The sequence below is a fragment of the Callorhinchus milii genome, unplaced genomic scaffold (assembly GCF_018977255.1).
Source record: "Callorhinchus milii isolate IMCB2004 unplaced genomic scaffold, IMCB_Cmil_1.0 Scaffold20, whole genome shotgun sequence".
Taxonomy (NCBI): domain Eukaryota; kingdom Metazoa; phylum Chordata; class Chondrichthyes; order Chimaeriformes; family Callorhinchidae; genus Callorhinchus; species Callorhinchus milii.
The window spans coordinates 12,424,201-12,451,004 of record NW_024704761.1 but is presented as its reverse complement, the minus strand read 5'-3'; the positions used below and the strand labels follow the sequence as shown (position 1 = coordinate 12,451,004).

The following is a 26,804-nucleotide window of genomic DNA, read 5'->3' as shown; positions in this document are numbered from 1 at the left end:
CGCCCACACTGCCAGCCTCGCCCACACTGCCAGCCTCGCCCACCCCGCCAGCCTCGCCCACCCCGCCAGCCTCGCCCACACTGCCAGCCTCGCCCACCCCGCCAGCCTCGCCACCCCGCCAGCCTCGCCCACACTGCCAGCCTCGCCCACACTGCCAGCCTCGCCCACACTGCCAGCCTCGCCCACCCGCCAGCCTCGCCCACCCCGCCAGCCTCGCCCACACTGCCAGCCTCGCCCACCCCGCCAGCCTCGCCACCCGCCAGCCTCGCCCACCCCGCCAGCCTCGCCCACCCCGCCAGCCTCGCCCACACTGCCAGCCTCGCCCACACTGCCAGCCTCGCCCACCCACTGCCAGCCTCGCCCACACTGCCAGCCTCGCCCACACTGCCAGCCTCGCCCACACTGCCAGCCTCGCCCACCCCGCCAGCCTCGCCCACACTGCCCGCCTCGCCCACACGCAGCCTCGCCCACCCACTGCCAGCCTCGCCCACACTGCCAGCCTCGCCCACACTGCCAGCCTCGCCCACACTGCCAGCCTCGCCCACCCACTGCCAGCCTCGCCCACACTGCCAGCCTCGCCCACACTGCCAGCCTCGCCCACACTGCCAGCCTCACACCACCAGCCTCGCCCACCACTGCCAGCCTCGCCCACACTGCCAGCCTCGCCCACCCACTGCCAGCCTCGCCCACCCACTGCCAGCCTCGCCCACCCACTGCCAGCCTCGCCCACACTGACAGCCTCGCCCACCCCGCCAGCCTCGCCCACCCCGCCAGCCTCGCCCACACTGCCAGCCTCGCCCACACTGCCAGCCTCGCCCACCCCCCGCCCGCCTCGCCCACCCCCGCCCGCCTCGCCCACACTGCCAGCCTCGCCCACCCCGCCAGCCTCGCCCACCCCGCCAGCCTCGCCCACACTGCCAGCCTCGCCCACCCCGCCCGCCTCGCCCACCCACTGCCAGCCTCGCCCACCCTGCCAGCCTCGCCCACCCTGCCAGCCTCGCCCACACTGCCAGGCTCACACCGCCAGCCTCACACCGCCAGCCTCATACCACCAGCCTCGCCCACCCACTGCCAGCCTCGCCCACACTGCCAGCCTCGCCCACCCACTGCCAGCCTCGCCCACCACTGCCAGCCTCGCCCACACTGCCAGCCTCGCCCACACTGCCAGCCTCGCCCACCCCGCCAGCCTCGCCCACACTGCCAGCCTCGCCCACCCACCGCCAGCCTCGCCCACACACCGCCAGCCTCGCCCACCCCGCCAGCCTCGCCCACCCCCGCCCGCCTCGCCCACACTGCCAGCCTCGCCCACCCCGCCTGCCTCGCCCACCCCGCCTGCCTCGCCCACCCTGCCAGCCTCGCCCACCCACTGCCAGGCTCACACCGCCAGCCTCACACCACAGCCTCGCCCACACTGCCAGGCTCACACCGCCAGCTTCACACCATCAGCCTCGCCCACCCCGCCAGCCTCGCCCACCCCGCCTGCCTCGCCCACACTGCCAGGCTCACACCGCCAGCCTCACACCACCAGCCTCGCCCACACTGCCAGGCTCACACCGCCAGCTTCACACCATCAGCCTCGCCCACCCCGCCAGCCTCGCCCACCCCGCCAGCCTCGCCCACCCCGCCAGCCTCGCCCACACTGCCAGGCTCACACCGCCAGCCTCACACCACCAGCCTCGCCCACACTGCCAGGCTCACACCGCCAGCTTCACACCATCAGCCTCGCCCACCCCGCCAGCCTCGCCCACCCCGCCAGCCTCGCCCACCCCGCCAGCGTCGCCCACCGCCAGCCTCGCCCACCCCGCCAGCCTCGCCCACCCCGCCAGCCTCGCCCACCCCGCCAGCCTCGCCCACCCCGCCAGCCTCGCCCACCCCGCCAGCCTCGCCCACCCGCCAGCCTCGCCCACCCGCCAGCTCGCCCACCCGCCTGCCTCGCCCACACCGCCTGCCTCGCCCACCCGCCTGCCTCGCCCACCCCGCCTGCCTCGCCCACCCCGCCAGCCTCGCCCACCCCGCCAGCCTCGCCCACACTGCCAGCCTCACAACGCCAACCTTGCCCACACTGCCAGCCTCCCAGCGCCAGCCTCACCCACACTGCCAGGCTCACACCGCCAGACTCTTCCACACTGCCAGCCTCGCCCACATTGCCAGCCTCACACCGCCAGCCTCACACCACCAGCCTCGCCCACACTGCCAGCCTCACACTGCCAGCTTCACACCATCAGCCTCGCCCACAGTGCCAGCCTCGCACCGCCAGCCTAGCCCACACCGCCAGCCTCGCCCACACCGCCAGCCTCGCCCACACCGCCAGCCTCGCCCACACCGCCAGCCTCGCCCACACCGCCAGCCTCGCCCACACCGCCAGCCTCGCCCACACCGCCAGCCTCGCCCACACCGCCAGCCTCGCCCACACCGCCAGCCTCGCCCACACCGCCAGCCTCACGCCGCCAGCCTCGCCCACACTGCCAGCCTCGCCCACACTGCCAGCCTCGCCCACACTGCCAGCCTCGCCCACACTGCCAGCCTCACACTGACAGCCTTGCCCACACTGCCAGCCTCACACCGCCAGCCTCACCCACACCGCCAGCCTCACCCACACCGCCAGCCTCACCCACACCGCCAGCCTCACCCACACCGCCAGCCTCACCCACACCGCCAGCCTCACCCACACCGCCAGCCTCACCCACACCGCCAGCCTCACCCACACCGCCAGCCTCACACCGCCAGCCTCACACCGCCAGCCTCGCTCACACCGCCAGCCTCGCCCACACTGTCAGCCTCACACCGCCGGCCTCGTCCACACTGCCAGCCTCGCCCACATTGTCAGCCTCACACCGCCAGCCTCACCCACACTGCCAGCCTCTCTCACACCGCCAGCCTCGCCCACACCGCCAGCCTCGCCCACACCGCCAGCCTCGCCCACACCGCCAGCCTCGCCCACACCGCCAGCCTCGCCCACACTGCCAGCCTCACACCGCCAGCCTCGCCCACACGGCCAGCCTCACGCCGCCAGCCTCGCCCACACTGCCAGCCTCACGCCACCAGCCTCGCCCACACTGCCAGCCTCGCCCACACTGCCAGCCTCACACTGCCAGCCTTGCCCACACTGCCAGCCTCACACTGCCAGCCTCACACTGCCAGCCTCACCCACACCGCCAGCCTCACCCACACCGCCAGCCTCACCCACACCGCCAGCCTCACCCACACCGCCAGCCTCACCCACACCGCCAGCCTCACCCACACCGCCAGCCTCACCCACACCGCCAGCCTCACCCACACCGCCAGCCTCACCCACACCGCCAGCCTCACCCACACCGCCAGCCTCGCTCACACCGCCAGCCTCGCCCACACTGTCAGCCTCACACCGCCGGCCTCGCCCACACTGTCAGCCTCACACCGCCGGCCTCGTCCACACTGCCAGCCTCGCCCACACTGTCAGCCTCACACCGCCAGCCTCACCCACACTGCCAGCCTCTCTCACACTGCCAGCCTCGCCCACACTGCCAGCCTCGCCCACACTGCCAGCCTCGCCCACACTGCCAGCCTCACACCGCCAGCCTCGCCCACACTGCCAGCCTCACACCGCCAGCCTCGCCCACACTGCCAGCCTCCACACCGCCAGCCTCGCCCACACCGCCAGCCTCGCCCACACCGCCAGCCTCGCCCACACTGCCAGCCTCACACCGCCAGCCTCGCCCACACTGCCAGCCTCACACCGCCAGCCTTGCCCACACTGCCAGCTTCACACCGCCAGCCTCACCCACACTGCTAGCCTCACACCGCCAGCCTTGCCCACACTGCTAGCCTCACACCGCCAGCCTCGCCCACACTGCTAGCCTCACACCGCCAGCCTCGCCCGCACCGCCAGCCTCACACCGCCAGCCTCGCCCGCACTGCCAGCCTCACACCTCCAGCCTCGCCCGCACCACCAGCCTCACACTGCCAGCCTCACACCGCCAGCCTCGCCCGCACCACCAGCCTCACACTGCCAGCCTCACCACACTGCAGCTCACACCAGCCTGCCACACACCAGCCTCGCCCACACCACCAGCCTCGCCCACACCACCAGCCTCGCCCACACCAGCAGCCTCGCCCACACCAGCAGCCTCGCCCACACCAGCAGCCTCGCCCACACTGCCAGCCTCACACCTCCAGCCTCGCCCGCACCACCAGCCTCACACTGCCAGCCTCACCCACACTGCCAGCCTCACACCAGCCTCGCCCACACCAGCAGCCTTGCCCACACCAGCAGCCTCGCCCACACTGCCAGCCTTACACCTCCAGCCTCGCCCGCACCACCAGCCTCACACTGCCAGCCTCGCACCACCAGCCTCACACTGCCAGCCTCACCCACACTGCCAGCCTGACACCAGCCTCGCCCACACCACCAGCCTCGCCCACACCAGCAGCCTCGCCCACACTACCAGCCTCACACCACCAGCCTCGCCCGCACCGCCAGCCTCGCCCGCGGCGCCAGCCTCGCCCGCGGCGCCAGCCTCTCCCTCTCTCACTGACAGCCTCGCCCACGCAGCTGGCCTCTCACACTGCCATCCTCACCCAGAGCGCCCATTTCCTCTCTCATCTTGGCCTGCTATGTGGAGACCTTGCCAGGCTGTGCAGAACCCTGCGTATCGTACAGGCTACGCTGAACAAACACATGCAATTCCAGCCTATTCTGCAACCACCTCAGCTCTGAGAAAGCGTCGAGTTCGTGGTCATCATTCTCAACACACTGATCTGCACTGAGCTGTCACAGAAAATATCCGACTCGTGCAACAGGAGGCTTTGTCCTGCCTATGAGCAGTGAGTGCACAACAGTTACATGCAGTGTTCCACTCCTAACTTTGATTTGCACAAACGTCACAATAAAATGACCAGACACTAGAGTTCAGGACTAATCAGGATCCAAAGGTTGTTCATTCGTGTTTCTAACCTGTAATTAGATTAAAAGCTTTTCCTTCACTACTGAACAAACACACATAATTATTCCCATTGTCCTTTGACCACGATCTTTCTGCCAAGTGACTGATGTCTCTTTCACAGGGAGAGCAACACACAAGTAACACAGACTTGTTGCAAAATAGAAGTCCACGGTATTAAAGGGACAGTGGCAGCCGATACAGAACTGTCTGGGAGACAGAAAGCAGAGAGGGGTGGCGAACGGTCTGACTGGAGGGAAGTGCAGTGGTGTCCCCAGGGATCAGTACTGGGACCACTGCTGTTTGTGATCTATATAAATGACCTGGACTTGGGTATAGGGAGGACAATTTCCAAGTGTGCAGATGATACTAAGCTACGAAAAGTAGTAAACAGTGAGGAGGACAGTAACAGACTGTAAGAGGACACAGACAGACTGGTAACGTGGGCCGACACGCGGCAGATGAAGTTTAATGTGGGGAAATGCAGTGATGCATTTTGAGAGGAAGAATGAGGAGAGGCAATATACGGTGATGGGACAATCTTACAGGGGGTGAAGGGACAGAGAGACCTGGGGGTCATATAGTAAATGTTTGAAGGTGGCCGGACAGGCAGATAGAGCTGTTAAAAAAGCATCCGGGACACTAGGCTTTATAAATAGGGCATAGAATACACAAGTCAGGAGGTTATGATGAACCTTTATATAAAACACAGGTTAGGCCTCAGCGAGAGACTGTGTTCAGTTCTGGGCCCCACACTTTATGAAGGATATCAAGGCATTGGAGAGGGTGCAATGGAGATTGACCAGGATGGTACCAGGAATGAGGGCCTTCAGTGATCAGGAGAGGTAGAGAAGCTCGGATTATTCTCCTTGGAGCAGAGAAGGTTAAGAGGAGACTTAATAGAAGTTTTCAAAATTGAGGGGATTCGTTAGGGTGAACAGGAGAAACTATTCCCACTGGCGGGAGGGTCGGTAACCTGAGGACACCGATTTAAAGTAGTTGTTAAAAGAAACAGTGAGGAGGTGAGGAGAAATATTTTCACACAGCGAGTTGTTGGGATCTGGAATGCATTGCCTGAAAGGCTGGTGGAAGCTGATATGATAACTTTTAATAGAGAAGTAGATAATTATTTGGGGAGCACAAGTTCGCAGGGCTATGGGGAGAGAACAGGGGAGTGGGATTTACTTGGATAGCTCTTTTCAAAGAGCCGGAACAGACACGATGGACTGAAAGGTGTCCTCCTGTCCTGTATAATTCTATGAATTGCAGGAGTTAATGCTACTGTATATGTTACACAGAGGGTAAGCCTCAGGTCATCTCACATCATCTCACAGCCCAGCCCACCTAAAGCCGCTACCAGGTCAGGATTAGAGACACAATAAAGGTCAGCCACATCGCAAAAGTCCATCTAAATTCCACTAGGAACATACTTTAAGCTGAGCCTCCAGGGCACAGTGTGTGTCCGTCCACACTCCCAGGTCAGGATTAGAGCACAGTAAAGGTCAGCGACATCGCAAAACTCCTAAATTTCACGAGGAATGTTCTTTAACCTGAGTCTCCAGGGCACAGTGTGTGTGAATTTACATTGATCACAACTTCCTCTGAACTCAGACTGATCTGCGAGGCAAACACTGCACACAGAAACAAGGGACAATAGTCAGTGCTCTGAAGCGACGATTCAGTAGAAATAGCTGGAACCATTCATTGATCTTGTAGAAGATCACACCAAATCATGGAGGAAATGTAAACCTATTAGTGAGTCTCACTCGTTATCAGCTCCGCAATAGAAACCTTAGCTCAAACACCAGCAGGGTACAGATATCCCCTCCCTTAAGACAGGGGCTGAGAGACACCAGCCAGGGTACAGATATCTTCCTGTGGAAGAAACACCAATCACTTGGCAAAAAGATCGTGGCCAGAGGACAATGCAAACTAGCGAATAACATGGAATTCTAGGAATATGAGTCTGGAATTTATTATTTATTAAGGAATTCACAGCCTTTCCCTCTCCTATCAAATCACATAAAAAAAACTGAACAATGTATACAATTTCCCTCTCGGACACACGCGGAGCCAGAAACCCATCGCTGGAGGGGCCTCAAGGAAGCAAGTACTGATCTATGTCACCGGCACACGGACAGCACACTCTACTATCAGCCGAGGTTCGATCAGCGAGTCCCAGTTTTCCGCTATCTGCAGGACAGGAAACACAAAATGAGACAAGATGTTGGGTTTGGACCCTGGGGTCGAACTGTTAATGTTAATGAACAAGGAATCTGAGATCCTTAAAGGAGCCACACGGCACAACCAGCGATGACAGAGCAGCACATACCCGCGAGTCCCTGCTCACTGCGTATTCCACCACCTCCTCACCTGCCTCATTCTCATAAACAAGGTCAAACTTTCCCGGCTCTTTGAAACCTGCAGAAGAGAGTTACAATCAAAGCCGTTGGATGGGCTGTAAATCAGGGAGCAATAGACAGCAGCTGGGTCTCTGTGACCACGTCGCTCACTTCACAGCTTCACACAGTAATGGGCTAATGTGAGCTGAGGTGAGCAGGAGCATGAGAGTCAGAGTAAAGACAAACACTGTCAAGAAAGATCTGGTTCTACTCGCCTGTCAGCACTGACTAACAGGAGTGGAACCAGATCTATTTTCATCTTGGGAGACAGAAAGCGGATGGTAGTGGTGAATGGATGTTTTTCAGACTGGAAGGAAATATACAGTGCTGTCCCCAGGCGTCAATATTAGGTCCACTGCTCTTTCTGATATACATAAATGACTTGGGTTTAAAGAGCAACATTTTGAAGTTTGCAGATGACACAAAACTTGGGAACGTAGTACACAGTGAGGAGGATGGTAGCAGAGAGCAGGACATAGACAAACTCGTGAAATGGGCAGATACATACATGGCAGATGAAGTTTAATGCAGAGAAGTGTAAGGTGATGCATTTTGGGAGGAATGGGGAGAGGCATTTGTACACTAAATGGTAGTTTTAAAGGCGGTTCAGGAGCAGTAAGACCTGGGGGATGGGAGGTCACACACACAGGTCTTTGAAGGTGGCAGGACAGGTTGACAAACCTGTTAAAAAGCCTATGGGATCCTTGGCTTTATAAGTAGAGGCATGGAGTACAAAAGCAAAGAAGTTCTGGAGTCCTGTAGCTCAGTGGTTAGAGCACTCGCTTTGCAAGTGAGAGACCTGAGTTCAATTCCAGGCAGAGGGCGAAACCTTGGGCAAGTTTCCTTACTCCACACGGAGCCTAATAATAATCCCTCCAAAACCAAAAACAATAATAAATTGGTCATTTTCAACCCACAACTGTTTGTGGGACATTACTGTGCGCAATTGGCTGCCGCGTTCGCCCACAAATATACACTCAATTCATTTTACAGTGTGTTCTGTGAAGCGCTTTGGGACATCCTCCCGACGTGAAAAGCACTATATCAAATGCAAGGATTATTATTATTATTATTATTATTATTATTATTATTATAAGTCACTGGTTAGGCCTCAGCTGGAGCATTGTGTCCAATTCTGGGCCCCACACTTTAGGAAGGATATCAATACCTTGGAAAGGGTGCAGAGGAGATTTACCAGAATGGTACCAGGGATGAGGGACTTTAGTTATGTGGAGAGACTAGAGAAGCTGAGATTGTTCTCCTTAGAGCAGAGGAGGTTAAGGGGATATTTATTAAACATGTTCAAAATTATGAGGGTTTTTGATAGAATAGATAGGGAAAAACTGTTTCCACTGACCAATGGGTCAGTAACCAGTGACATAGATTCAAGATAATTGGCAAAAGAACCAGAGGAGAAATCTTTTTACAGAGAGTTGTTACAGTCTGGAATGCACTGCCTGAAAGGGTGGTGGAAACAGATTCAATAACAACTTTCTAAAGGAAATTGGATAGGTACTTGAAAAGGAAAAATTTGCAAGGATATGGGGAAAGAGCGGGAGGTAGCTCTTCCAAAGTGCCGGCACAGGCATGATGGGCCAAATGGCTTCCTTCTGTGCTGTAATATTCAATGATTGTATCTTAGTATCTCAAACAATGTATATCTTCACCGCACTCTAGAGCCACAGCCCTACCCTCACCCGCCACATCCTCACCTTTGGGTGTGTGAACAACCTCCAGCTCCACCTGCCGTATCGCCGAGTTGTAGCTCATGATTCTTCCTTCCTTTAAGTCAAGAGTTTAAGAGGATTCAGACCCAGGAGCCAAAGAGCCCATTTCCGTTCCATCTGATACACTCTGACCATCATTAACTCAGTACTACCAGCATTCTGCACCAGCTACCACCCCAGTAACAGCACACGTCCACATGTACGCATACAACTATCCTATCCTACCCCAAAGGTTAAGTGATTCTCTCTCCCCTCTACAATCACCACTCATCATCCAACTCACCCCAGAGCAACAACAACATTACATTTGTATAGCTCCTTTCAAGTCGGGAGGACGTCCAAGACCAGTGAGTTAGCAAGTCTCTTATCCCCCTGTGCTGCATTCCTCACCTCCATGAAATACATTTTCAAAATTACCTTGTATTCTGATACTTCTGGAGTGTAATTCTCTGTAAGCTCCAGCATCTTGAGAGAAAATCAAAAACAAAGGCATTACATCGTGGCCTGTTCTCCACAACTAAGGGGGTTGCAAATGCCACAGAGGCCAGAGATGGAAGATGATTGGAGGAGGGAAATGGTAGAGAAAGTAGGAACATTGACTGGTAGAGCAGCTGGAAAGTGAGGCGGTATGGAAAAATTGAATAAAGCAGGAAGAATGGGATTATCATTGGCAGTGAGGCTGATGTGCTGACTGCCCTCCTGTTCCAACACACAGATAATAATAGCCTTTGGTACAGTTATTGGAGACAAGGAGCCAAGGTCTATAATGAAGTGAAGGCCAGGCGGTGAGTCACTGCGCGAACAAACTACCTTAAAGGCGATTCTATCTCCCACTTGAGGAGCTGCTGCGAGCAGAGGCAGGCTGCTGTAGTCTCGCTTTGGAACCTCTGGACAATTCTGTTTAAAGGGAAAAACACGAACACAACAGCGTGAAGTCACCAAGAACCACAGCTTCTCATCAAACACCGAGTCCCGGCTACGGGGACGCAGGGCCCCGGCTACTGGAACACTTTTTAACCAGTCGTTGCATGATAGGAAACTCCCAGCGAAAGCCTAGAGACTGGTGAAACAGCAGATAATATCAGCACTCAGCAACTGCCAGCCTTTAAAATGCTACTTCACCAAATTAGCTTTCTACTCTCTCTTTACTGAAAGGTTTCTGTCTCTTTTGTCTAACAGAGTTGTCGGCACTGAAGACTGGAAGCACACCCAGCTCAATTGTGCACAAAAGCACCCGAACAGCGGCAGGTAACAACTACAGAAATATAATGACGCTCAAATCTGATCCAATGCCTCATCATTTGTCAACATCTCAAAGTGTTTCACACAGTGAGTCACTTTGATGTTTAGTACTTTGACTAATCACAGTAGTCAGACGAATGATCGATTAATCAAAGTTTTCATAAAATTTGGATGAAGGACACATATTGGTCAAGACACAAGGAGAAGCTCCCTTCTCTTCTTGGAAATAGCGCAATGTTCAAATAAGGCCTTGGTTTAAAATCTCAGCCAAACGATAGCATTTCCAACAACACAGCACTTCTTTAGTATTGTAGTAATGAAATGTCAGCCTGGGTTAGGAACTAACGTTCTGGTGCAGGGCTTGAACCCACAACCCCCTGACCTATTTCATTAAAAAATTTCATCAGAATTCATCTCCTGACTTTCACTAATAATCATAATAATCCTTGCATTTGATATAGCGCCTTATCACATCTTCAAGACGTCTCAAAGCGCTTCACAGGATATACTGTATATTTTATGGGGGAAACGCAGCAGCCGATTACGCATAGCAGTGTCCCACAAACAGTCGTGGATTGAGTAACCATTTTTTTTTTTGAAGGATTTATTACCACTGATGAAAAGTGATCCACCAATCAACTAACAACCAGGTTCCTACTTATTGCTAGGTAAACAGAGGCGTGTGGAGTAAGGAAACTTGCCTAAGGTTTCACCCTCCCTGGGAATGAAACCCAGGTCCTTTCGCTTGTGAAGTGAATGCTATAACCACTGAGCTACAGGATTCCACACTAACACATGGACAGAGAATTAAGGCTTGGAGTTCGTGTACATTTTGCTGCTCCTCTCCTTTTATTAAATAAAGTAACTCGCTTGAAAATTACATAGATACTCCCAATTCTACATATCTCCTCACAGTTAATCCGATGTAAAGTGACTGTACACTTCAAAGCATCAAGTCAAGTTTACAACGTAGGCCAGTTGGCACGGGGTACCTTTACCATGCTCACTCTCCCACAGGAGCTGTACTCCAATCCCATCCCTTCTCCTCATCGTGTCTACATTGGTACTTGCTCCGCCACTGCAGCTACCTGCTCTAATACCATTCATCTGTTCATTCCCCTTTCATATATTCAATCTTCAAGTCAAGTGTTCATCAGTTTCCATGTAAATGCTGCTTGCCATTGGCTTCAACAGCCACGTGTGGTAATGAGATCCACATTGTAAAATCCTAAATGTTGCAGTAATATTCAACAGGAACAACAACAACAAGATTCCATTTATTGAGTGCCTTTCACGTCGGGAGGACGTCCCAAGGCGCTGTACAGTTAGGTCAGGACCCGAGCAGGGGGGAAATGGTCAGGGTGAGGGGAGGGAAGGGAGGGAGCGAGGAGGGGGTAGAGAGTCGAGAGGGGAGCTGAAGGCACGGTCAAAGAGAAAGGTCTTGAGACCAGCCTTGAAGGAGGAAAGGGAGGAAGCGGCGAAGGCACTGGGGGATGGAGTTCCAGAGCCTCGGGGCTGAGAGGCTGAAGGCCCGGCCACCGATGGTAGGGCGGTTGGGGCGGGGGATGTGGAGCAGACCAGAGCCAGAGGAACGGAGGGTACGGGCAGGTAGGTAGGGGGATAGTAGGTCGGAGAGGTAGGAGGGAGCAAGGCCATGAATGGCCTTGTAGGTGAGGATCTTGAATTCGATCCTCTGGGGGATGGGGAGCCAGTGGAGGCGAGCGAGGGTGAGGTCGAGGGCGAGGGTGGGAGTGATGTGGTCCCGAAGCCTGGTGCGGGACAGTACACGAGCTGCAGAGTTCTGAATGACCTGCAGTGTGGAGGGAGGTGCCGGGAAGGCCGGCGAGGAGAGAGTTCCCATAGTCCAGCCTTGAGGTGATAAAGGCGTGGACCAGGGTTTCAGCCGCGTGAGGGGTGAGGTAGTGCCGTAGTCTGGCGACATTCCGGAGGTGATGGAAGGCGGTGCCAGTTGTGGTGCGGATATGAGGGAGAAAGGACAGCTCAGGGTCGAACAGAACCCCGAGGTTCCTGATGGCTTTGAGAGGTGGAGAGTGCAGCCTTGGATGCTGATGCTGTCAGCGCCTGAGGTGCGGAGGCGCTGACGTGAGCCAATCAGGAGGGCCTCAGTTTTGCGTACGTTGAGCTGAAGAAAGTTATCTCTCGTCCAGGACTCGATGTCGGACAGGCAGCTGTCAGGACATCGGGGGTCGTGGAGTTGAGGGTAGAGGAGGAAAGGTAGAGTTGGGTGTCATCCGCATACATGTGGAAGTTAACCCCATGTCTGCGGATGATGTCACCATAGGGGGAGCATATAGAGGGTGAAGAGGAGGGGACCGAGGACAGAGCCCTGAGGGACACCGCACGAGACAGTGCGGGTGCCGGAGGAAAAACCATTTGTGGAAACAAAGTGAAGACGGTGGGAGAGGTACGACCTAAACCACTCAAGGACAGGGCCTTGAAGGTTTAGGTGGGAGGACAAGCGGTGGAGGAGGATAGCGTGGTCGACCGTATCGAATGCTGCCGATAGGTCGAGGAGGACGAGGAGGCAGAGGGAGCCCTGGTCACAGATGGTCAGGATGTCATTGGTGACCTTGACCAGGGCAGTTTCTGTGCTATGGGCAGCACGGAAACCCGACTGAAGGGGTTCGAATAGTGAATGGTTGGAGAGGAAAGAGCGCAGCTGGGAGGCGACAACTCGTTCCAGGACCTTGGACAGGAAGGGGAGGTTGGAGATGGGCCGGTAGCTTGATAGCTGCGACGCATCAAGGGAGGGTTTTTTAAGGTGGGAGTGATGGTGGCAGTTTTTAAGGGAATGGGAACAGAGCCAGAGGAGAGGGACAGGTTGACGATGTCTGTGATATGTGGGGCAAGGAGGTGGAGCTGGGAGATAAGGAGTGGAGTGGGGATGGGGTCAAGGGAGCAGGTGGTGGGTTTCAGGGATAGGATGAGTTTGGTGACAGAGGATGGGGAAACGGGTACGAAGGTGTGTAGGGGAGGATGGGTAGGAGTCGGAGTGTGGGAGGGAAGGGGTGTGTGGTGGGTGGATGTTGGAGGGGAAGTGACCGCGGAGCGAATTCCCTTGATCTTCGATTCAAGGAAATCCAGCATCTCCTCGCAGTGAAGGTTGGAGATGACCTGCGCGGGGTGGCGGGGGGACGGAGGAGTTGGGATGTGGTAGAGAACAGTAGCCTGGGGTTGTCCTTCGCCTCCAGGATTATCCTGGAGTAGAAGGACGACTTGGCCGAGGCTAGAGTGGAGCGGTAGATTTTGAGGAGGTCCAGCCAGATTTGTCGGTGGACCGTTAGGCCAGATTTGACCAGGTGCGTTCAGCGGCCCGCACCTGGCTCTTCAGTGAGCGGAGGTGGGTGGTGAACCAGGGGGAGGAGCGAGAGTAGGAGACAGTACGGGAGGTGATGGGGCAAGAGTGTCGAGTGTGGAGGAGAGGGTGTTGTGGAGGAGGGAGAGAGGAGAAGAGGGGTCAGTGAGGGTTGAAGGCCAGAGGGAGAGGAGTTCAGAGGACTCCAAGGCAGCGGTTAGGGATTGTGGGGGTAACTTCTTCCAGGGCGGTAGAAGATGGTGGTGGGTCTGGTGGAGGTGGGGAGGGGGGTGGAGGTGGTGAAGGAGATGAAGTGGTGGTCGGAGATGGCCTTGTCGGTGATGGTGACATCCGAGACACTGAGGCCCCGGGTGATCACCAAGTCGAGTGGGTGGCCGTGACTGTGAGTGGGGGAGTTGATGTGGAGGGAGAGGTTGAGCGAGGAGAGCAGGGAAGAGAAGTCTGTGGAGATGGAGCAGGAGGGGGTGAAGTGCAGGTTAAAGTCGCCCAGGATGATGAGGCGATCAGAGCAGAGGCAGAGAGATGTGAGAAGTGTTGAGATGTCAGAGATAAAGGTGGGAGAGGTTTTAGGGGGCCGGTAGAGGAGGAGGATTTTAAGTGAGAGGAAGGAGGGGTGGGAGAGGGTGAGGTGCTCAAAAGAGGGGAAAGAGCCAGAGGAGTAGGGGGATAGGGCAAGTGGTGTCCTTGAGATAAGGGCAACACCACCGCCACGGCGGTTGGGGCGAGGGATGTGGTGGGAGGTGTAGCCGGGTGGTGTGGCCTCCGTGAGGGGGAAGGTGTCGCCTGGGGTGAGCCAGGTTTCTGTTAAGGCCATGATGTCAACGTTCTCATCAAGGATGAGATCGTTGATGACCAGGGCCTTGTTACAGAGGGAGCGGACATTTTGTAGTCCGATGTGGATGGAGCGGTTGACAGAAGGGTGTGTGGGAAGGGAGGAGGTTCCCAGTTGTGAGGCAGGGGTGGGGGAAATGGGGATGAGGGAGGAGAGGTTGGCTCCCCGGGTCTGTGTCCGGGGTGGGTGGCGAGTGTGGTGGGGAATGGGGCAGTCGGTGTAGCTGCTGCGGCCGGCGGAGGATTCCCAGGATGGAGCAGAGGGAGGTTGTGGGAGGGTCAAGTGGGGATAGAAGGCGAGAGGGACGGAGAGAGGAGGAGAGAGCGGGAGAGATGCAGTGGGGGGAGGGTTTGGGGGTAGAGAGGAGGGAGGAGGGAGGGGGTGAGGGGGCTCGGGTCATAGCGGCAGCCATATTGCGCACGCGGGGACCGGGAGCGAGCGGTCAGGTGGATGGACACATTATCCCATGGGCTGGGGCAGCCAACCCAACAGGACCATGGGGGGCCCTGAGCCCTGGGGAGTGGGGGGGGGGCGCAGAGGATTTTTTTTTTTTTTTTTGCGCACACTTCTGAAAACTGCAACTATGACGTCAGCAGTTCCCCCGCTCCGCCCCCACCCACACGCTGCACACTGGCTGCACTCCCTCCCGCGTCGAGGTTAAATACCTGAGAGGTAGGCCCAGCTCCTCCCCGCACTGTCCTGGCGCCGCTCCCTGTCAACAACGGGAAGCACCACCCACCCAAAGGCTGCTTCCAGCCACTCACCTTAGCAACACTCTTGTCGGTCATAGCTTCATTTAAGTGTCCAGGTTTAGGATCTTGGTTTGCTTCATAGTTGTAGTAAAAGGCAGCAGCTCCGCGGCCCCTCCCCCGGCATACACCGCGCTGCTGAGAGCTGCCAGGACCGGCCCAGGAGAAGCCACCGCCTCGGCCCCTCCCATTGCCTCGTCCAAAATAGCCATTCCCAGTCTGATCTGCCCTCGGGGCCGAGGGAGACGGCAAAGGTATGTGCCTGCTCTTGTCAGTCTGCGTGTCCAGCACAGTGGGTGCACGCTCCAGCTTTCCCACTTTGACCACCTCTGGATCTTTGGAGTCAGAAGAACCAGAGATTGAAAGTTTTGTGGATTTAATAACATCCCCATTTTTGTTCTGTTTGGCTGCCAGCAGCTGAGCTCCAGGCTTCTGAACAGAAGTGTCAGAGTCACTGCTGTCTGAGGCCGAGCTATCATCGCTCACTTTGGCGGGAGTGGACGAGGCAGCCATCTTCACAGCATTCTGAATGCCAGGATCTCCTTTTCTTGCTAACCCCTTGGTTCCCAGAGCCTTGACCGTGTTCCTTTTCTGCTGCAGAACAGGGCTCCTGTCCGAACTGTTTGATGAGCTGTCACAGTTAGGCACGTCTGCCTTGCCTTTCTTCTGGACTGGCGTTGTCTTTGTGGCCATCATGCTTTTTGCTGGTTTGGATGGGGATGCAGTGGCTGTGGGTTTGGGTGAGGGTTTTCCAGAAGTTCCATTTTTTGTTGATTTGTCCCCAGTGATTTGATCTTTTATGCTTTTATCCCTCTTCTTTTTACAATGTTTCTTTTGAACCTCACACTTTTCACCCTCAGCCGCTACTTCCTTCTTCCTCTTCTTCGAACCCTCTGCCCAAACACCTGATGAGTGTTCACTGACAGAGTTGTGCAGCTGCTCATTATTCACCTTGGTAGCTTTCCTCCTTTTTTTCTTCTCTCGTTCCACATTTCCCGGCCACTCTTCCCCCACAAGTCGGTGCCGCTGCCTCTTCCTCGGCCTGGAATGTTCTGGAGAGTCACCATACACAAGACCATTGTCCATTATGACTTCTTCCTGTTTAACTCTGCAAAATGACATTTCAGTAAAGGAATATTATCAGCTAAAGCAAATGTAAATATATTTCTACTGTCTCATAATATTAATCCTTGCATTTGAAAAAGCGCCTTATCACATAATTGAGACGCCTCAAAGTGCTTCACAAGATATATTGTAAAGTGCATTGACTTTGTACTTTGTAGAAAATGCAGCAGCCACTTGCGCACAGTAGTGTCCCACAAACAGTTACAGAAGTCTACTAATGCGAATAACTTCAATATTCATTCGGTACAGAATATATTATCCCTTTATCTCTGATAATAGATATTTGCATATTCACCGTTATCAGCTTGGGTCAGTTGGTAGCACTCTCACCTCAGAGTCAGAAGGTAGAGGATTCAAGCCCATGTCAAGAGTTTGACTTCAGCGAGGCCAACACTACAGTGCAATGCTGGGGAATGCTACATTGTCAGAAGTGCTATTCTTTCTTAAACTTAGGTCCTACCATTCTGCTCAGGTGGATGTTAAAGGCATGGTAACAAAAATATCATATCAAATGCAAGGTTTATTATTATTATGGTGGTATCCGAATGGTGCCCTGGCTAAGAATACCTAGATAAAAAACAAATCAGATTACCTTGACAGCTGCTTGTGGGACCACACTGTGCATAAACATTGGCCACGCTCACTGTACTATATGAGGCACTTTGAGAACTGTATAATAATTCAATAATTCATTTGGTAATAGCACCATTCGCATCGTCAGGATGCCCCAAAGCACTTTGACGTGATACGGCATTGTATCAAATTCAAGGATCATTTACTATCATTTACAATGCTACCCTCTCCCATCACGATTACATGTGTTTTCATGCTGTTCGGGGGAGCACCCCCTGGCATCTCATACCATGTTTGGGCATCAGTGGTGGGATAGCCAGTGCTCTGTATAAAATGGCTGCTTGGAACCAGCAGTGGTGTGAATTTGTGGACACCTGTAGCTCAGTGGTTAGAGCACTCGCCTTGCAAGCAAGACACCTGGGTTCAATTCTAGGATTATTCTCATTGGAGCAGAGAAGGTTACGAGGACCTAATAGAGGTCTTCAAAATCATGAGGGGATTTGATAGGTTAGAAAGGGAAAAACTGTTCCCACTGGTGGGTGTGTCGGTGACTCGAGGTCACAGATTCAAAATAGTCTCTAAAAGAAGCCGAGGGGAGAGGTGAGAAGACATTTTTTCACGCAGCGAGTTGTTCGAATCTGGAACATTGCCTGAGAGGGCGGTCGAGGCCGATCGATAACTACTTTTAAAAATGCGGTGGACGGGTATTTGATGACGGGTTTGCAGGTTATGGGGAAAGGGCCGGGGAGTGGGACTGACATTACATTGGTCTATTCAAAGAGCTGCACAGAGTTGATGGGCCGAATGGCCTCTTTTTGTGCTGTACGATTCTATGATTCTATGAATTCCAGGCAGGGCAAAACCTTGGGCAAGTTTCCTTACTCCAGACGTCTAATAATAATCCCTCCAAAACAAAACAATAATAACTTGGTCATTTTCGATCCCTGACCGTTTGTGGGACGCTGCTGTGTGCAATTAGCTGCCGTGTTTCGCACAGAAATATACAGTCAATTCATTTTACAGCATATTCTCTGAAGCTCTTTGAGACGTCTAAAAGATGTGAAAAGCACTATATCAAATGCAAGGATTATTATTATTATGTGACAAGGAGAGCGATTCCAGAAGTATTCTTACATCAACAACAACAAGGAGGCCGGTAGCTCAGTGGTTAGAGCACTCGCCTCAGAAGCGAGAGACTTGGGTTCAATTCTCAGCAGGGGACAAAACCTTGGGCAACCTTACTCCACACGCCTGATAATAATCCCTCAAGAAAAAAACAATAATAATTTGATCACTCAATCCACGACTGTTTGTGGGACGCTGCTGTGCGCAATTGGCTGCCGCGTTTCACCCACAAATATACAGTCAATTCACTTTACAGTATATTGTATGAAACACTTTGAGACAACAAGAAGATTGCATTTGTATAACGCCTTTCATGTCGGGAGGACGTCTCAAGGCGCTGGACAGTGTACAGCATTTCAGACTCAAGCTGGGGTCAGGGAGGAAGAGGGGAGGCGAAGGGGAGTGACTGATGGCATGGTCGAAGAGGAGGGTTTTGAGGTGGGACTTGAAGGAGACTAAGAGGGGGCGAGTCAGAGTGATTAGGGGATGGAATTAAAGAGGTTGTGGGCAGAGCAGCTGAAGGCTCTCCTGCCAATGGTGGGGCAGGTGGGTCAGTGGACGTGGAGCAGCCAGAGCCAGCTGAGTGGAGGGAGCGGGTGGTTTGGTGGGGGTTTAGGAGGTCGCAGAGGTAGGGTGGGGCGAGGCCATTGAGGGCTTTGTATGTGAGGACCAGGATCCTGAACTGGATCCTCTGAATGATAGGGAACCAATGGAGTCGGGCGAGAGTGGGGTCACGGAGTTTGGTGCTGGAGAAGACACGGGCTACAGAGTTCTGGATTATCTGCAGCCTGTGGAGGGAGGAGTTGGGAAGGCCGACAAGTAGAGCGTTTTTTATAGTCGAGCCCGGAGGTGATGAAGGCATGAACAAGAGTTTCAGCGGCCTGAGGGATGAGGTAGTGGCAGAGTCGGACGATGTTACGGAGGTGAAGGAAGGCAGAGCAGGTCATGGCTTGTATGGGGGGAAGAAGACAGTTGAGGGTCGAACAGGACCCCCAGGTTCCTGACTGGCGGTGAGTTGGTGAGTTGTAGTGTGCAACCATGGAGGCTGATGCTGCCAGAGCTTGAGGTGCTGAGGCGCTGGCGCGAGCCAATCAATAGGGCCTCCGTCTTGTTCACATTCAACTGTAGGAAATTTGCCCTCATCCAGGACTTGATGTCCGACAGGCAGCTGTCAGGACAGCAGTGGTCCTGGAGCTGAGGGTGGAGGCAGAAAGATAAAGTTGGGTGTCATCTGCATAGATATGGAAGTTGACCCCATGTTTGCAGATGATGTCACCAAGGGGCAGCATGTGGATATTAAAAAGGAAGGGCCAAGGTCAGAGCCCTGGGGGACGCCAGACGTGACCATGCACGGGCTGGAGGAGAAACCGTTAGAGGCAACAAAGTGGAGACGGTGAGAGATAGGATTCAATCCACTCAAGGGCAGGTCCGTGAAGATTAATAATAATAATAATCCTTGCATTTTATATAGTGCCTTATCACATCTTCTAGAGTCTCAAAGCACTTGACAGAATATACTGTAAAGTGAATTGACTGTATATTTGTGGGCGAAACCTGGCAGCTAATTGCACACAGCAGTGTTCCATAAACAGTTAAAGAGGAGAGGCGGTGTATGAGAATGGAAGTGGTCGACAGCGTTGAAGGTGACAGAGAGGTCGAGGAGGACAAGGTGGTAGATGTTCAGAATGTAATTAGTGACTTTGACCAGGGCTGTTTCCGTGCGAAAGCCGGACTGGAGGGGTTCAAAGAGGGTATGGCGAGAAAGAAAGGAGCGGAGCTGGGAAGCGGCGACTCGTTCCAGGACCTTGTGAGAGGAATAGGAAGTTAGAGATGGGGCAATAGCTGGAGAGAAGGGATGGGTTCAGGGAAAGTTTTTAAGGATGGGGTTGGTGACGGCTGTTTTTAGGGGAGTGGGAACTGAAACGGTGGGCAAGAAGAGGTTGATGACATCAGACAGGAGAGGGGCCAGAAGGTGGAGCTGGGAGATGAGGAGGGAGGTGGGGATGGGATCAAGGAAGCAGGTGGTGGGTTTGAGTTTGCGAACAATGGTGGTGAGGGAGGAGGGAAAGATTGGGGTCGAAGGAGTATAGGGGGGGATGGGTGGGGGTTGGGTCATGAGGGAGAGGTGATGTAGGGGTGGTGGTGGACAGTGGAGAGGTGGCTGAATGGATCCCCTCGATTTTGGATTCGAGGAAGTCCAGCATCTCCTCACAGTTGGAGTTTGAGGAGAGGATGGGCGAGGCATGGGAAGGTGGACGTTTTGTGGTGGAAAAGAGAAACCTGGGGTTGTCCTTTGCCTCCAATATAACTTTGCAGTAGCAGGAGGAATTGGCGGAGGAAAGAGCGCAGCAGTAGGTCTTGGTATGATGAAGCCAAATCTGCCGATGGACCATTAGTTTGGATTCTAGAAGGTGAAAAGCGCTATATCAAATACAAGGATTATTATTATTATAATAAGTTATATTTGCATAGCGCCTTTCACGTCAGGAGAATATTCCAAGGTGCTGGACAGTTAGGGATCCGCATGTGAGCTGGTGGTTGGAATCAGGAGGGGTGCAGGGTGGGGAGGGTACAACAACAACAACAACAAGATTCCACTTATAAAGCGCCTTTCACGTCAGGAGGACGTCCCAAGGCGCTGCACAGTTGGGTCATGACCCGAGCAGGAGGGAAATGGTCAGGGTGAGGGGAGGGAAGGAGGGAGCGAGGAGGGGGGAAATGGTCAGGGTGAGGGGAGGGGAGGGAGCGAGGAGGGGGAAATGGTCAGGGTGAGGGGAGGGATGGGAGGGAGCGAGGAGGGGGAAGAGAGTCGAGAGGGGAGCTGAAGGCTTGGTCAAAGAGAAAGGTTTTGAGACCGGCCTTGAAGGAGGAGAGGGAGGAAGCAAGGCGAAGGCACTGGGGATGGAGTTCCAGAGCCTCGGGGCTGAGAGGCTGAAGGCCCGACCACCAATGGTAGGGCGATTGGGGCGGGGGACGTGGAGCAGACCGGAGCCAGAGGAACGGAGGGTACGGGCAGGTAGGTAGGGGGATAGTAGGTTGGAGAGGTAGGAGGGAGCAAGGCCGTGAATGGCCTTGTAGGTGAGGATGAGGATCTTGAAATCAATCCTCTGGGGGATGGGGAGCAGTGGAGGCGAGCGAGGGTGGGAGTGATGTGGTCGCGGTGTCTGGTGCGGGACAGTACACGAGCTGCAGAGTTCTGAATGACCTGCAGTGTGGAGGGAGGGCCGGGAAGGCCGGCGAGGAGAGAGTTCCCATAGTCCAGCCTTGAGGTGACAAAGGCGTGGACCAGGGTTTCAGCCGCGTGAGGGGTGAGGTAATGCCATAGTCTGGCGATGTTCCGGAGGTGATGGAAGGCGGTGCCAGTTGTGGTGCGGATGTGAGGGAGAAAGGACAGCTCAGGGTCGAACAAAACGCCGAGGTTCCTGACTGGCTTTGCGAGGTGGAGAGTGCAGCCTTGGATGCTGATGGTGTCAGCGCCTGAGGTGCGGAGGCGCTGACGCGAACCAATCAGGAGGGCCTCGGTTTTTCGCACGTTGAGCTGAAGAAAGTTGTCTCTCGTCCAGGACTCGATGTCGGACAGGCAGCTGTCAGGACATCGGTGGTCGTGGAGTTGAGAGTAGAGGAGGAAAGGTAGAGTTGGGTGTCATCCGCATACATGTGGAAGTTAACTCCATGTCTGCGGATGATGTCACCACAGGGGGAGCATATAGAGGGTGAAGAGGAGGGGACCGAGGACAGAGCCCTGAGGGACTCCACATGAGACAGTACGGGGGGTGGAGGAGAAGCCATTCGTCGAGACAAAGTGAAGACGGTGAGAAAGGTACGACCTAAACCACTCAAGGACAGTGCCTTGAAGGTTGAGGTGGAAGGACAAGCGGTGGAGTAGGATAGCGTGGTCGACCGTATCGAATGCTGCCGATAGGTCGAGGAGGACGAGGAGGCAGAGGGAGCCCTGGTCACAGATGGTCAGGATATCATTGGTGACCTTGACCAGGGCATTCTCGAAAAGAGAATGGGTGGAAAGGAAAGAGCGCAGTTGGGAGGCGACAACTCTTTCCAGGACCTTGGAGAGAAAGGGGAGGTTGGAGATGGGCCGGTAGCTTGATAGCTGCGACGCATCAAGGGAGGGTTTTTTCAGGGTGGGCGTGATGGTGGCAGTTTTTAAGGGAATGGGGACAGAGCCAGAGGAGAGGGACAGGTTGATGATGTCGGTGATATGTGGGGCAAGAAAGTGGAGCTGGGAGATAAGGAGTGGAGTGGGGATGGGGTCAAGGGAGCAGGTGGTTGGTTTTAGGGATAGGATGAGTTTTGTGACCGAGGGTGGGGAAACGGGTACAAAAGTGAGTAGGGGAGGATGGGTAGCAGTCGGAGTGTGGGAGTGAGGGGGTGGGAGGTTGGTGGATGTTGGAGGGGAAGTAACCGCGGAGCGAATTCCCTTGATCTTGGATTCAAGGAAATCCAGCATCTCCTCGCAGTGAAGGTTGGAGGAGATAACCAGCGCGGGGTGGCGGGGGGGACGGAGGAGTCGGGTTGTGGTGGAAAACAGTAGCCTGGGGTTGTTCTTCGCCTCCAGGATTATCCTGGAGTAGAGGGTAGGAGGGTGACGGAAGGCGTGGTTGAAGAGGAGGGTCTTGAGACGGGTCTTGAAGGAGGCAAGGGAAGGGGTGAGGCGGAGGGAGTGTGGGATGCAGTTCCAGGGGGGTAGGGCAGAGAGGCTGAAGGGCTGCCAGCCAAGGGAGTGGACAGGTTGGTAGGGCATTTGGAAGTCATAGAGATGGGGAGGAGCAAGGCTGTGGAGGGCTTTGAAGGCGAGAACTAGGATCTTGAACTGTATCCGCTGAGTGATGGAGAGCCAGTGAGATAATGTGCAATGATACAGAAATAAAATCATAAATGATAGCCAATATGGGTTCATGAAGGGAAGGTCTTGCCAATCTAATTTATGGTTTTCTTTGATGGTGTTACAAGGGAGTTTGATAAGGGTTGTATATCTGGATTTCAGTAAAGCCTTTGATACAGTTCCTCTTGGGAGGTTGGCACTGAAAGTAGAGACAGCGGGAATCGGTGGAGGTATTACAATGGATACGTAACTGGTTGACTGGAAGAACCCAGAGGGTGGTGGTACAGGGAATGTCATCAGACTGGGAAAATGTTACCAGTGGATTTCCACAAGGGTCATTTTGGGACCTCTTTTAATTAATATTTTTATAAATGATCTGGAAATAGGAGTTGCAATCACAGTGGCTAAGTTTGCAGACGACACTATAATAATAATATAATAATAATAATCCTTGCATTTGATATAGCTCCTTTCACGTCGGGAGGACGTCCCAAAGCGCTTCACAGAACACACTGTAAAGTGAATTGACTGTATATTTGTGGGCGAATGCGGCAGCCAATTGCGCACAGCAATGTCCCACAAACAGTCGTAGATTGAAAATGACCAATTTAATTATTGTTTTTGGATTTGGAGGGATTGTTATTACGCTCTGTGTGGAGTAAGGAAACTTGCCCAAGGTTTCGCCCTCTGCCTGGAATTGAACTCAGGTCTCTCGTTTGCAAAGCGAGTGCTCTAACCACTGAGCTACAGGATTCCACGAAGCTAATTAATGTGGTAGATGCGCTTTGGGACGTCCTCCTGACGTGAAAGGCACTCTATAAATGTAATTTTGTTGTTGTAGATTGCGAAGCTGAATAAGATAGGTTACAGGACATTTGAATTGGGCAGATCATTGGTAGATGAAATTCAATAAAAGAATTAGAGGGGATCCTATTATAGAAGAATTAGAGGGGATCTTATAGAAACCTAGAATCCTCACCTACAAGGCCATTCACGGCCTCGCTCCCTCCTACCTCTCCGACCTACTATCCCCCTACCTACCTGCCCATACCCTCCGTTCCTCAGGCTCCGGTCTGCTCCACATCCCCCGCCCTAACCGCCCTACCATCGGTGGCCGGGCCTTCAGCCTCTCAGCCCCGAGGCTCTGGAACTCCATCCCCCAGTGCCTTCGCCGCCTCCTCCCTTTCCTCCTTCAAGGCCGGTCTCAAGATCTTTCTCTTTGACCGTGCCTTCAGCTCCCCTCTCGCTCCCTCCCTTCCCTCCCCTCACCCTGACCATTTCCCCCCTGCTCGGGTCCTGACCCAACTGTCCAGCACCTTGGGACGTCCTCCCGACGTGAAAGGCGCTCTATAAATTAAATCTTGTTGTTGTATAAGATCATCAAAGGCCATGATAGAGTAGATAGTGGGAGATTGTTTCCCCTGGTTCGAGAAACTAAAACCAGGGGTCACAACCTGAAAATCAGAGGCAGCCCTTTCGCACTGAGTTAAGGAAGAACTTCTTCACTCAAAGGGCAGTGAATGTATGGAATGTATGGAGCGACTGTTGACGCTCAGTCCTTGAACATATTCAAGACTGAGATAGATAGATTTCTTATTGCAAAAGGGATTAAGGGATATTGGGATAAGGCAGGGTCAGGTTATTAGCTGGAGTTAGATTAGAAGATCAGCTATGGCGGGACAGGCTCGAAGGGCCGAATGGCCTCCTCCTGCTCCTACATGTTATGTTATGGAGAAATGTAAAGTACTTCATATGGGGGCAAAAAATCCTGGAAGGGACTATTATTTCAACAGAAGGAAAATAATATCTATGGAGAATGAAAAGGTTCTGTGGGTCCTGATTGAAACGCTCCCAACAGTGCTGTGGCAGTGAGTAAAGCAAACCAGATGTTGGGATGTATCAAAAGATCAATAAGATGAAATAGTGGGGTATTTCTGCCACTGTATAAATCATTGATGACACTTTACTTAGAGACTGTGCACAGTTCTGGTCGCCGCAGTACAAAAAGGATATTGGAGAAATCGAGAAGATACAGAGGAGGGCAATCAAAATAATTGCGGGAATGGAGGGACTGGACTATGAGGAGCGACTAAGTAAATTGGGCATGTTCACACTGGAAAAGATTGAGAGGCGACATGATTACTGTCTTTAACATTCTAAAGGGGACAAACAATATAGATCATGACGGGCTGTTTCAACTTGTCCTGAATAGTAAACCCAGAGGCCACGGCCTGCGATTGAAAGGGGTAAATTCAGAACAAATCTTCACAAACACTATCTTAGTGAGTGAATAGTGAACCTGTGGCTCCCGAGGGAGACGGTTGAAGCAGGAAGTGTTGATTATTTCAAACGCAGATTAGATAAGTTTTCTTTCAGGAAATAACATTATGGGATATAGACAGAGGGAGTTTGGGACATATGTGCAGTGACCGCCAGGAAGGTGGAAGGCGAACTAGATGAACCTTGGTCTTTTTCAAGTAGCATTTCTTATGCTTTTAATCTAAAATAGAACAGATTGAAAGGGTAAATGGCAAAGACAAGTAACTCCTAATGCTTCTTTATGTGACACGCTAAGGACGGCAATGTTTGGTCCATGGCCATCAAGATTGCCCTCTTGCTACAACTTGCAAAGAGCCCACGAAGGGCAGCATCCCGGAGCGCTTGACAGCGATGGAGTCTGACCCTGAGCCGGGGGAAAGCACGATCAAAAAGGAAGCTCTTTAGGTGGCATTTGAAAGTGGTGAGAGGTTGAGGGAAATAGTTCCAGAGTTTTGGGGCACAGTGGCTGAAGGCACGGCCACCGATGGAGGGGATGAGGGACAAACAGGAGGCCGGAGCCGGTCAAGCAGAAGCAGTGGGTGGAGAGGTAGGGAGGTACCAGGGCTGAAGTGAGAGGATCTTGAAATCGATCTGCTCGGTAATGGGAGCCAGTGGAGCCTGATAAAGGCTGATGTGATGGGGGGTACAGGGGCGGCGGCGCTGTACCTGATGGAATCGTTATCGCGCACAAGGTAGACGCTCTCGCTGGGAGGCAGCAAGTACCCATCCAGGTACAGGTGGAGCAGAGTGCGGCTGCTGAAGCCGAACCTGTGGCGGATGGTGCTCTCGAGGTCGGCCACCACCCTGCACTGATCGAGCTGCAGGAAGAGCCAGCACATGCGGGCCGCGGGCTGCCGGGGCGGCGGGTAATCAAATAGCAACCGCACGCGCACCGCCGCCATCTTAGCCGCCCGCCCCGGCCTGCGCGCGCAATCCCCCGCTCCCGCCTACCATTGGCTGTAACTCCCGCCCCACTACCTGCCTTCTATTGGTCAAAATCCGACATCCCGCCCTTCGCCCTGCTTCTGATTGGCTAGAACTTTTGCGACTGCCCCACGTCCGCATGGCGATTGGCTGCGGCTCAGGTAGAGGGGCGGAGCCACGGTTAACTCTCTCGATTCTAATTTGTATTGAGGTGTTTTTGACAGTGTCCCGAGGCCGCGGGAGCCCGTTACCGGGGCCCGTTACCGGGGCCCGAGCCATGTCAGGCTGCTTTGTTCGCTGTAATGAATTATTCTGTCGTTGCTATGGAGACAATGGCGCCATCTTTGGAAAGGTGCCGCCCCGGTAAATGAAGGGCCCCGAACTGAAGCTCCTCGTCGCCATCTCTGTAATGGAGAGCGCCTGTTCAGGAAAACCCTGCGCTGCCTTATTATAGCGTCCAAACCAGCAAAGGGTTTCTCAGAATGTGGGCTGCATAGCCCCGAGGCTGCGCGGGAGAGAGCAATGGATGAAAACGGTGGAGAAAAGAGTGTTCAAAAGATCTAATGGAGGAGCAACAACAACAAGATTGCATTTGTATAGCGCCTTTCACGTCGGGGGGACGTCCCAACGAGCTGGAAGGCATTTCAGACCCGAGCTGGGGTCAGGGGGGGAGGGGATGGGAAGTGGGGT

General features: G+C 54.2%; 1 protein-coding gene and 1 non-coding gene across 3 annotated transcripts; one reads left to right on the top strand and one right to left on the bottom strand.

Annotated features, from left to right (window-relative positions):
* Nucleotides 1-6,880: 6,880 nt before the first annotated feature.
* On the bottom strand, nucleotides 6,881-26,109 carry coil (coilin p80). 2 transcript variants are annotated; one of them, XM_007911623.2, is made up of 7 exons: nucleotides 25,857-26,107; nucleotides 15,224-16,316; nucleotides 9,859-9,945; nucleotides 9,466-9,513; nucleotides 9,034-9,103; nucleotides 7,252-7,340; nucleotides 6,881-7,112 (listed from the first exon to the last, which is right to left on the bottom strand). In XM_007911623.2, exons 1-7 carry the CDS (start codon nucleotides 26,090-26,092, stop codon nucleotides 7,038-7,040), a joined length of 1,698 nt encoding a protein of 565 aa, XP_007909814.1. In that variant the 5' UTR covers nucleotides 26,093-26,107; the 3' UTR covers nucleotides 6,881-7,037. The 2 variants fall into 2 exon arrangements, with proteins under 2 accessions (XP_007909814.1, XP_007909815.1); XM_007911624.2 differs by lacking the exon at nucleotides 7,252-7,340 and having other exon boundaries at nucleotides 25,857-26,109.
* Nucleotides 18,059-18,129, top strand: trnal-cag. Its single transcript has one exon. It is a non-coding gene; the product is annotated as a tRNA-Leu (tRNA).
* Nucleotides 26,110-26,804: the final 695 nt, after the last annotated feature.